Here is a 12,127-nt window from a genome sequence, read left to right on the forward strand (position 1 = left end):
ACAAAAAATGGAAAGATAATGCTTTCAATACTTTAGAGTGTAAACCTTTAGTCAAACATTACAAACTAACTAACTTATATCTCGAAGCAAAACCACTAAGAATGGAAATATTTAAAAAGTTGGCATCGTGCTATAATTATAGGACCATGTGCACAACCAAATTTATTCTTACTTGTCAAAATATACCACTAAATTAACTCTACTCTAATGATTTGAGCTAACCTAGAAATTATATGTAAAAAAATAATAATAAATAAATAAATAAGAATTTCTCACCTTGAGAGCTAGTACTTTTCTTGTAGCATGTAGCTTGGGGCTAAACCCCTATAACTATAAAACCTTTACTTGGGGTCTTCTTGACACTCTTAATTCCAAAATACTAGTACCCAACCAATTGTTTTGGGCCATTCTCAAGATTTTACCTACTATCACCTGGTAGTGTGGTGACATGCTCAAGGACTAGCATGGTCCCCTTCAAACATTTCCTTTGAAAGAAGGGGGAAAAAAAGGGTGCTCATTTTATATCATTGGAGAAAGTCAAATTCCCTCATAAGAAGGGAAAAAAGATCTTGAATTTAACTATACACAAGGAATCATAAAACTGAGATACGGGATATACCTTTTAGATTTATAATTTGAGACTTAATCCTCGTGGGGAAGCTTAAGGGTCAATACTCTATAGGGCAAAAGGGGCTTTAGGTTGAATGATTAAGAGGTTTGCCATTTCTAATTATAGGTTTGTTGGGTTATGGCTTAGATAATAAATGTAACAACTCACAGGTTGGTAAAAAGATGGTACTACTAGTAAGGACAGTTGTTAGTTTCTTCACGTTTCTTATGTAGTGTATTTCTGCTTTAAATTGTGCAGTGGAAACTGGAAAGGATGGGTTACCCACCTTTCCATCTTTTCCTGATTTCTCCTCCTCTCACAACTTATCCATTGAAATTAAAATCCAACCCTCTTACCCAAAAGGACAACTCAGAAGAATCTGAAATGAGGGAAAAAGAAAAGAAAGGGGATGGAAAGTGGTCATGAAATTGAATTCATCTGTATCACATAAATAAAATATTACACTATAATAAAAGATTCATCAAAAAGATAGATAATATCAAAGAGAAACATGCCTTTTGGACTATCTTAAAAAAAGATAAGAGGTTACAATTAATTATAGTTGAAAGAAATGATTTTATATTTCCCCCAAAAAAATAAATAAATAAATAAAACTCAAAACCCAATCCTAGATTATTTTCAACAACTCTTTTATCTGTATCTGCTGTAGCACCAATAGTGACAATTTACATGACCCCTTTGAGCTTTGTTTTTTTCCCTTTAAACTGATGAACTAAAATGTAAAAATTGAAAAAATAAAAAATAAGGGCCAAAACATTGAATACACCAATAAATGAAAGACATTCACCAATAATGATAATGATCAACTGTACTAGTACTATATAACTATTTAATATTAATACTAATTATACAAACTAGAGAAAAAAAAAAAAAGAAAAAAAAAAGAAAAAGGAAGAGAAATTTAGAGAGATTCAAATTAATACCAATCTCTTTCTCAAATTCTCTCCATTAATCTGTTGATGATGTTACATAATTTCAAACCCAGTTCCCCATCTCATTTCATTTCCAAGCCTCTGTAATCCAATACAACACCATTCAACCCCAAGAAATCATAACCAGTAGCACTGCTATCACTACTACTACTACCAACACTATCATTTCTGCAGCTACACTCCTTACCATTCTGCACACCCAAGCTGCAAGAAAAACATATAGTAACCCTCCCACCACTCTTCAATGGCTCAGTCTGGTTGTGGCTAGGAGGGCTAATTCTAAGCTCAAGGTTCAAGTCTGGACACTTTTCTTGAACTGGGTTTTTTGTGTCTTTCCCACTAAACCCACTAGCGCTTTTTTCTTCTTCTTTCACAGCAGCAAAAGATATTGTGGTTGCTTCAACCTGAGCTGCTGCTGCTGCTGCTGCTGCTACTGCTGCAGCAGCCTCATTCATTGGCCTGTGAGTTGCAGGGTCTATCCCTCTGTTCAAAAGCTTTCTTCTTATATGAGTGTTCCAATAGTTCTTTATCTCATTATCAGTTCTGCCTGGTAATCTCCCAGCTATCAAAGACCACCTATGGCAAAAATTCAAGAAACCCCATTAATGTTTGGAAAATATTAACAATTTACAACACTAAAAATTAACATGGTTTGACCTAACAGCCTAAGTCCACAACAAAAGGTGTTGTGAAAGCGGAAGCTTTGATACCAGTTTGTTGTGGCAATAGAAGCTTCCGCTTTCACAATTAGCAGCCTACGTCCATAGCAGAAAGTGTTTTGAAAGCATAAACTTTGATACCAGTTTGTTGTGACAGTAGAAAGATTCAACTTTGACAATAGGGGAAGCCTAGGGGAGTGTGTTGGACTTACTTGTTCCCGAGAAGGCTATGGAGTTTGATGATGAGCTCGTCTTCTTCTTCAGTGAAGTTGCCACGCTTGAGGTCAGGACGGAGATAGTTGATCCAACGGAGTCTGCAACTTTTGCCACATCTTAAAAGGCCAGCAGCTTTAGGTAGTGAGCGCCAACACCCTTCACCATGAGCTCTTATATAAGCAATAAGACGATCATCTTCTTCTTTAGTCCATGCTCCTTTGTTTGTGTGAGCTTTCTCACAACAAGGAGACCTTCCCATTGAGTTGGAATTACAAGTAGAAGCAGTAGTAGTAGTTGTGGGTTGTTGCTGTTGCTAATGCTATAGCAGTATATAACTCTCTCTTTGGAATGATTTTTTGTTTTGTTTGGAAGGGATGGAAATGAAGGACATAGTTTATATTATTTGTGTTGCTGGAACATTAAGGCCGGCCTTTGTGAGAGCTTTTTCAGTATGGTTTTATAGGCTTTTGACTATAAGAGAGAGAGAGAGAGAGAGAGAGAGAGAGAGAAAAGAGGGAAGTGACTCTAATTGCTTCTAGATGTGAGTTGGTGAGACAGGTTAGAGGGAGTGGCTGGTGGCGTCTCTCTTGATGATATTGGCATCAATCATACAATAAGTTAAAGGAACATTAACTATGGGCAACCTTCAGGTAGGTGTAAAGTAAGGTATATTAAAGTATGGGAAAGACAAGGTGTGATCTCTGCCTTTTACTTTTTCTCTCTGTCTATACTCTGCACAACTTTACCCTAATTATTTTCTAATTATTTTGCTAATCTCTTAAAAAACTTCTCCAATTCACTAGACAACACATATATGTACCAGAATACATGTACAGCTTAGATTTTTTTATCATGTTGTTGGAACTAACTAACAGCCACTAGGGATTTTGTTGAAATTAAAGGTACATCCCATCTTTTTGGACCAATTACCCCTTTCCCCTTTCATTCTTAATAGGCCCTACTGAGCTGTTTATTAATAAGATTGCACTTTCTTGAGAACTCGTGACTCATTAGTAAGCATAGAGATTACTAAACATTTTTATGATTTCTTAGCTCTTTTTAAGTTTTTATACTGTCTAGATGCTCTTAATGCTTAATAGTGAGTTGTTTGCAGATTTTTTTGTCCTTGGCCAATATGACTGTCTGTACTTGAAAATTTTATATGGGCACGTCATTGCACAGAATTACACCTTTTTTTTTTTTTTGATGAATGCACAGAATTACACCTTATTCATGGTATAATAAGGAAATAAATATATATGGTTTATAAAATATTTGTTGGTTAGTTGTAGTGGGGTTTTTGGAAAAAATTGTAAAAGTGGTTCTGCTATATTTGTGCACAAAAGTATAGGGATGGTAGTTGTGGTTCTTTATTCTATTGGTACATTATCATGCATGAGAGAGAGAGAGAGAGAGGGGCTTCTAGAAGAGTTGGAGGTTGGGTTAAAGGGGCAGGAGGATGATGAAAGAAAAGGGGAGAATAGGAAAAGATAATGAGTGTGGTTGTGGTTGTATGTGGGCTTTGGTTCACCTTCCACTTTTTCTTTATTTTTGCCCCCAACCTTGTAGTACAAGTTTAGACCACAAGGTTTAGGGATTAGGAGGTTGATTCATCTTTTTGTTTTTATCTCTCTCACTCCCTCCCAATTTGATATTGTTTGTTACCCACCACCACACATGGACTCTCTCTCTCTCCCATCATGAAAATCAAGTGGATGGTAAGAGCTTTTATGGGCAGAGGTTGTTTTCCAAAAGAGAGAGAGAGAGAGAGAGAGAGAGAGAGTTGTCCACTTGTGTAGTTATTTGGGTGTGTATTTCACCTACCTTTTTTCACCCTTTCTGACTGTCCTAGCACCACTGAGTTCAACTTTGGCCTCACTTTGATGTTGAACTATTTAGAAATTTATGATCTTTCACTCCCCCACTGGCCACAAAGTACTCATCTTTTATCACTTTATCCCTATCTATATTCAAAACTATCTATGATGCTACATAAGAAAAAAAAGAAAGCGAAAATTCTTCCAAATTTTTTATGTTAAAAATTATTCTAAAACTTCATGCTTAATGAAGGATTAATAATATAACTAAGCACATTAAGCAAGTGGGCATCTTGTACTCTCCCGTTTCAATCAGATGGTACCTATCGTCGCAATCAGTTATGTCAATTTAATGCTAGTTGTTAGCACAATGGTCTCTGTCCTAACCAGTCTTCCCTACAAAATGCACAAAGACAATCCAGAAAAAGAAAATCAAAGTGTGAAACAAAAAAAAATTAATAATAAGGGAATGAAAATTATAATTACATGACTTGTCAAAGGAACTTTGAGAGGTTATGGCTAAGGAAAGAACAATAATCTGAATGTACAGTGACAAACAGCGCAGCAAAAAAATATAAATGTCATGTGCATGTGTTTAGGTTTTTGAACAGGACTTGTGGGGCTGTCCTAAAAACCCTTATACCTACCTCTTTGGCCTGCCCTCCACATGTGGGGGCTCAAAAACTATTGCTCAAACTCTGTTTCAACGACCAACATTATGGATACAGCTTGAAATTTTGGCACCCTATAAGTCTAACACATTATTTACTTGCTCTCCCTATTCAGATCTTTCCTGTATCATTCCCTTGTTTTTCAGATCTTCAATTTCTGCCAAGCAAACAAGGTCTAAGTACAGTTAGAATTGGAGTTAAAGTAGCACAGGTATTGTTTGCTCAGATTTATGGCCTATTAGCTAACAATAATGATGTGATAAAGACTGGTGAATTTTCTTTCTAGATGAGTTGGTAGAAGACATCAAGTGTGCAATTTTTTTTAGTAACCCAATTCAAAATATAATTACTAGAACTAACAAAATCCTACCATACTCCACCAAGACAGTAGGTACTGTTAGGCACTTGTTGACACATCCACAAAGTTGATTTTAGGCAAAAGTTAGACAAAAAATTCAATTGTGTTCGCGTTAATGAATGCGGCACAAAAGGTATTACCTTCTTCCAAGGTCGTTATATTTATTAAGTGATTGAATTTAATTTGCAAAACTTATGCAACCACACCACCAGAAGAACTATACCTAGATTTTATCCTTATAGTAGTTTTCCCATAAAACTAATTGTTTGTTACAATCCTTGTACATATATGAGTACAGGCACAGCAAACTGTCTTTTCTTGCTCAAACCCCACATGCATGCAGGTATGAATTGTTACAACTTACAAGACTCCACTGACAAATATAATTTTGTAAGCATTCACAGAGAACAGACTTCTTAAAATCAATATGAGAAAGAAAACAATTCCAGAGGAAGCGAACAAGAGTATCTAACTAAATATAAAAATTCATATGTCAGCCTCCATTTATATTTAATTCAAATTGGTCTGAAAGTTCACTGTATCTTTCCACTAGTTCATAAAGTGGCCAAGCTTTTAGTAAGGCCCTGGCCCATGTTATTAGTGAGATAAGTACAAGAACTATTGCAGCAGTTGGGTTGCAAAAATGAACTCAAAGCCACTGATTCATAGGGATAATATTTGTGACATTTGAGAGAGATCAACTAAGCCATGCTCACTTCATTTTTTTACGAATTTCATAGAAGTAGCTCAACACCACCACAGCAGCAGCGACTGCAACTCCAACAGCACTTTGAACCAGTACAGTGCTATCCTTTGCAATTACCTTGGACCCAAAGGACCTTGGAGTAAACCCTAGCTCTGAGAGTTTCTTATGTGATTCAGCATAATCTCTAAAGAATGCATCCTCATCCTGACATGGATCAAGAAATAAAATTGCAATGATAGCTTAGTTAAAAGAAAGCACAGAAGCCACACTTAAAACACGTGCAAAATTCAAACAATGAACTATTTGATTTACACATGGTTTGAATGTCTCAGCTTTCCTTATGAGGAACTGATTACAGCATAGTAGCTGCCAATGAGCCATGTTTAATCCATTTGGTTTATAGGATTAGATCAGGGTGAGCTGAGTTAATACAAAGACAAATTGATTATTTAAAAAACAATCCAATTCCAAACTGTGAATCCCATAAAATGAGAAACGCTCAAATGCATCTAAAACATGTATTTTTCAAAAAAATAATAATAATTAGAGTAGGACCAGTATCATGTATGCCATAGCAGAGAGTATTGCTCCATACCCAAAAAGTTGGTACAAAGTTGGTTACAATAAAATAAGATAAGGGACGCATTTAATTTGGAACCCCACTTGAATCAACCAAAATTCAAGCAGGTTGGCAGGTCAGAATTTGGAATTTGCCATCTCTACTAGCACATGGATGAGCTATACTTGATTACTCCATAGACATGGAATCATGTTGTATAATGCTAAACACTAATCTCAGATTGAGCTGGGAAGAACAGCAAGTGATCGACTCCATTGCATTGTCAAGCAGCAAGATACAACAACCATAATAAAGGTAAAGGTGACCTCCTATCTGTAAGTGACCGTATATTCTAAACCATAAAGTTCTAAGCTAGGCAACAATATTGTATTGGTCATTTGGCTGAAATAGGCCGATGTTACCTTTGCATACAGTTCAACATAAGGACGGAACTCAGGATCATCCAATAAAGCCTTGTCAGTTGGAAGTTGTAACAGCCCCTCTGATTCTCCATTCAAAAGTACCCTGGTATCAAGAGTAACTATGAATGGGTGCTGAAAATCAAAGGCTCTCAACAATGTCTATAAGAAGGTAGAGACACAACAAATTGCAAGCCCTAGTTTAAGTCTTACACAAAGTATGAGTTATCAAACTTCAGAGGTTCTTTGGTCCAAGGGCCATCAAAACCCGATCTCTCTGCATGTGCCCTTCCCTGTAACAACAGAGCATACAAAATGGGGTGAAAATGTGTTCCTATTACAAAAGAAAACCATGTAAAGATGAAAAAGTGAAGAAAGAACTACCAGAGTGTGGCCTCCTGACAATGCAACAATATCCTTGTCAGACAGACCCATCCGATAAAAGATGTCCCTGAGATGAGGTGCACCTACCACAAAATTCACAGGGAAAAGTTTACTCCATAGAGCGGTTTGTGTAACGAAATTAAATCATACACAAGCACTACACATGAAACACTTCTCATAAGGCTTCCACCATAACAATGGCAGCTCACAACTTAACAAAGCAAAAATGTGAAAATGATAATCTCATAATCAAAATCTGCATCATGTAGTTTTTTAAAATTAAAAAAATAAATAAATAAAAAGAAGAAAGACTAGTGCAAAAGAAGGAAAACCTAAGTTGTGCTGTAACAGTGAAAGCAGGAGGAAAGAGAATAAAATATTTAACTTAAATACCATTAAGCATTGGAACGGCAATCAAAAGAATCCTAAAGCTCTCCTCTCTGTTCCCAATATACTCAACCAAATGCAGCCCAACAAATGAACAAAATGCCTAGATATAGCATATAAAGTTAGTAGAACCATATGATCTGGTCTAACCAAAAAACTCCAAAACCTTCATATTCAAACTGTTTAGAAGTTATAAGTCACTAAAGAAACATAAAGAAAACAAGACAATCATAAGTTTTTCTTCATATAAATGCTTTGTTTTTAGAAGTTAATAAGTACTAAGAGTCCGTTTGGATAGAACTTATTTTGCTGAAACTGAAAACTGAAAACTGAAAACACTGTAGCAAAATAAGTTTTAAATGTGTGAATAGTACTGTGGGACCCATTTTTAATGAAAAAGTTGCTAAAAAGTGAAATTTGTGGGACCCATGAACAGTGCATTTGTGCACTGTTCATGGCTGAATAGTCAAATCTTGCGGCTGGGTTTAAAAAAAAAAAAAAAAAGGAAGCAAAACGCGGACGTGGGACGCGGACGTGGGACGCAGACGTGGGATCCAAACGCCCTCTAAGTATCAGACTACCTTGTTTGGCATCTGGGAGTCGCCCTTCCTTAGGAGAAACAATTGAATCCTAAGAAAAAGGAAAAACAGTAAATGACAAGGAACAATAATGGCAATAAGCTATGTTCTAAAATTATGCCACATTAGCATACCCTTCTGCCAGGAACAAAGTCAATGGTTGGACCTCCAGTGACCTCAACTGCGACAACACCAGCAAGCTGAAAACACAAGTGATTGATCACGAGTCAGTTTACTCTTGACACTTACAAACCTCAAATCAGTAATGATTTATCAAAGCAACATGTTTCTTGCTCCCCTTGTTCTAGCCCTTTGTTTGATATCTTCATCACAGAAACCACACTATGTCAAACCCTCTGATTTTCGAACAGATTGAGGAATTCATAAATTAGGCACAAGGACTTTTTCAAACCGTAATCACCTGGTATAGGTCGGCATATGTAATCTTTGGATGTCTAGACTTCACTTCCTCTGACATCAGAAAGAGAACACCCGTCAAATAAAATGTAAAAATCCAATTTAGAATCAATCTTCCAAGACAACTTTCAACACAAATTTAACAGTAAGGGCCACATTGAGATTTTTTCCAAAATTGACACATTAAATTTTCTAAAGTTTTCACGTATTTTTTTTAGCTTGCAACAAGTGGGGGAGGGGGATTCAAACACAGATTTCTCCCCAAGAGAGCCAAGCAATGCCCCAGAGTCACAAGTCTCTTGGCAAATTTCATGTTTATGTTATAGATGCAGAATCATTCAAAGTTCTACTCTGTGAATTCTATACAATTCATTCCCACAATTCCTCTAATATCCCCATAACATCAAATGAAACAATTCCATTCAGATTTGTTCAACAAATTTTATTTCTTTGAATGTTGTAGTCTTAATTACCTTTACAAAATAGACACATATTTAGAAAGTTTTTGCAGTAACCACTCAACCTTGTTTAAACTCAAGCTCTTTACCAACACCATCACAAACTTTGCTTGCTATAAGAAGAACCATCACTAAAAGATGAGGAAACCCCAACTTCTTAAAAATTGGACACCCCTCCTATTAAGGGCCTATTTGCCATAACTTTTTCTTCCAGCTTTTAACTGATGCGGACACAAGGTACAAGCCCCTAATTATACGCATGTATGGGAGGAAGAGCAAAAAGAAGACGGCCTAACCTCTGGCCTTATGGATGGAGCCTGTTAGTTGTTGGGCTAAGGATTAAGCAAGCCTGAGCATTTAATAATTAGGGTTTCTTTATGCATTTTATTGTTAGCTATTTAAGCACTTTTTCTGATTATTGTAAGACAGTTTTGAGAATTATAAAAAAATGTGTGTTTCTTTTACACTGGTGCCGACTCCAGTTTTTGCTTGGTGTTGACTCCAAGCAGCCCTTAGGTGCTGACTCCTAGGGTTTACTTTGTTGTTTATTTGTTTCATTGAAAAGGTGTGGTTGTCCTAAGTCATTAACATATTTACAACTTTTGTAAGTCCTAATTTTTCTAAGTAGAGCTATACTTTAATCAGATTTCGTTATGACAAACATTAGGCACCCAACATCCAATCCAATCCAATCCAATCCTTACAGAGTGCTGTCACATATAATTCTTAACTGGCAACACAGCACTTACTATTTAACACTGCTTCCTATTAGTCCATCAATACATATATGCATCTCTAAGTGGAAAACTCACAGAATTAGCATCAAATCGAAAACCTTACCACACCAATCAATGGCTTTCTTTAAGCCATTGTTAGAACCATGATTATACTCTTCCTCACTCCTAATCGACCCATTCGGTCCACCTGTTTTCGTGTTCACATCATACGTGCCCGCATCATGCCACCTACAAAGAAACCGAAAATTAGAACTAATATTAAAATATAACAAACAAAGAAAACCTTACAAAATGCTAATATTTGCATAAAAGTACAAACAATTAAAGGCAATAATAATAATAATAATAATAATAATAATAATAATATCATTTACTTCATAAACTATATAATAAAAGTTGCTATTGTTTCTCAAAAAAAAAAAGTTGTTATTAACACTAACACATTAAAATTACTAACAAAATTTGCTCTAAGTGAAAATTCATTAAAAACAAATACAGGATATTTAATATACTACTCAGATTAAAACTAAACACTAAAATTTTCATGAAAATTTAAAAATATTTTCATTATTTTTAAACAATGATAGATTATAATTTTTCAAGTCAATAAAATTGGACACGCACACTGTTTTTCATGACGTAACTTGAAATACAATTTTTTTTTTTTTTTAATTCTCTGTATATTATTCAATTTCAATTACAGTATTTGACTTATTTTTATTTCTAGTTTAGATATAATTTTCTACTAATCCAAACATAGCACAAGCATAATGACATGAATTAACTGTTCGTTCAATCTAATCGCCGAGAAAAAACACATAAACTGCGTTTGCCTGCTGAGAAAACAAAACATACACACGCACACACAAACAAACGATAATCAAAAATTAAATATTCCATTTTTTTTTTTCATTTCTCGCAGTTTCTCGAGAAACAAACAAGTATAGCAATATAGAGAGAGAGAGAGAGAGAGAGAGAGAGAGTGAATACGCTAAGCGGAGCATGATAGGAGCGCAGTTTCTGGAGGCGATGAGAGCACGGAGATCGCGACGAGCCTTATCGACCTCCTTCAGGTACTCTGTGTCAACCACGGGTAACGCCATCGAAGCTCTCAGAGTCTCACAGACTAAATTTAGCTTTTCAAATAGAAAAATGGAAATGAAGATACTGAAATACACAAATAGTGGTTTATAATATTTATACTGAGAAATGGAGGAATGCAATTTGATTGGTTAGGAATTGGGACGTTTTGGGATAGGAACGAAACCCAAGGTGCAGAGTCGTTTTTCAATTTTCACCCAACCCAAGCCAATGAACAATATGATGTCATTTTTTTTTTATAAAAAAAAAAATTTATATAAAGATTCTCATAAGAAAGAAACAAAACAAAAGCTAAATAATAAAAATAATTAATTACTTTTGTCTAAAATTCAATTAAGTGTGATACTATAGTTTCTGATTTATTGATTTTTTATCATATAACTTTCATTTTTTTGGATGTAGTCTTTTCTATACTTCCAAAAAAACGTTGTTTTCAGAACGTTTAATGGCACGTTGTGGAGGAATTAGATGAAGTCTTTTCTATACTTTCAAAATAAAGTTGTTTTCCAGATGTTTAATGGCACGTTGTGGAAGAATTAGATAAAACGATTGTATTAAATAAAAATAAAAGTTATATGATTAAAATTAATAAATTAAAAAGTTATAAGATTAAATTGAATTTTAGACAAAATTAAAAGGGCGAATTAATAATTTAACCCAAAAAAAAAAAAGTCCACTATCCATCAATAAGATGGTTAAAAATAGTGAAAGTTGACCTAATTTTCATGATTCAAGATTCAAGATTCAAGATAAGATGTGTTCTTAAATAAAAAAAAAAAGATTCAAGATATGATGATGAGAGATGAAATGTCATTTCGTTCTGGCCAAATCTGTAAGATAATTTTTTTTCGATTAATTAATTGGTATGAATCACTCATAAATTCTAATCCATTTTGATTTGTTCGGTTCGTTTTAATCTATTCCTCTGAATTCTAGTTGGTATATCGAGTTTGGCCCGTATGTAATTCTTGCTCTCTTTTTCTTTTCTTTTTTTTTTTTTTTTTTTTCCTTCTTTGAATATAAAATTTTGACTTTGACTATCTGATTTGACATTATGGATGTGACAAATTTAAGAAATTTGATTCATCACAAACCTT

The 12,127-nt window shown here is 34.8% G+C and overlaps 2 protein-coding genes across 2 annotated transcripts; both read right to left on the reverse strand.

The window, feature by feature from the left end:
- Window positions 1-1,547: 1,547 nt before the first annotated feature.
- LOC142643074 (myb-related protein 308-like) lies at window positions 1,548-3,079 on the reverse strand. Its single transcript, XM_075817614.1, has 2 exons — window positions 2,435-3,079; window positions 1,548-2,139 (listed from the first exon to the last, which is right to left on the reverse strand). Exons 1-2 carry the CDS (start codon window positions 2,695-2,697, stop codon window positions 1,626-1,628), a joined length of 777 nt encoding a protein of 258 aa, XP_075673729.1. The 5' UTR covers window positions 2,698-3,079; the 3' UTR covers window positions 1,548-1,625.
- Window positions 3,080-5,757: 2,678 nt separating this feature from the next.
- Window positions 5,758-11,239, reverse strand: LOC142643073 (L-ascorbate peroxidase 3). The gene is made up of 9 exons (XM_075817613.1): window positions 10,920-11,239; window positions 10,033-10,157; window positions 8,739-8,788; window positions 8,452-8,517; window positions 8,321-8,369; window positions 7,353-7,435; window positions 7,182-7,261; window positions 6,972-7,074; window positions 5,758-6,194 (listed from the first exon to the last, which is right to left on the reverse strand). Exons 1-9 carry the CDS (start codon window positions 11,030-11,032, stop codon window positions 5,997-5,999), a joined length of 867 nt encoding a protein of 288 aa, XP_075673728.1. The 5' UTR covers window positions 11,033-11,239; the 3' UTR covers window positions 5,758-5,996.
- Window positions 11,240-12,127: the final 888 nt, after the last annotated feature.

The sequence above is a fragment of the Castanea sativa genome, chromosome 7, assembly GCF_040712315.1.
Source record: "Castanea sativa cultivar Marrone di Chiusa Pesio chromosome 7, ASM4071231v1".
Lineage (NCBI taxonomy): Eukaryota > Viridiplantae > Streptophyta > Magnoliopsida > Fagales > Fagaceae > Castanea > Castanea sativa.

Coding starts and splice junctions, on each gene's coding strand:
- LOC142643074 (XM_075817614.1), bottom strand. CDS start 2,697: ATGGGAAGGTCTCCTTGTTGTGAGAAAGCTCACACAAACAAAGGAGCA. Junction 2,140..2,434: donor CATAGCCTTCTCGGGAACAA/GTAAGTCCAACA, acceptor TTTTTGCCATAG/GTGGTCTTTGATAGCTGGGA.
- LOC142643073 (XM_075817613.1), bottom strand. CDS start 11,032: ATGGCGTTACCCGTGGTTGACACAGAGTACCTGAAGGAGGTCGATAAG. Junction 10,158..10,919: donor CCTATCATGCTCCGCTTAGC/GTATTCACTCTC, acceptor GTTTCTTTGTAG/GTGGCATGATGCGGGCACGT. Junction 8,518..8,738: donor CATATGCCGACCTATACCAG/GTGATTACGGTT, acceptor TTGTGTTTTCAG/CTTGCTGGTGTTGTCGCAGT.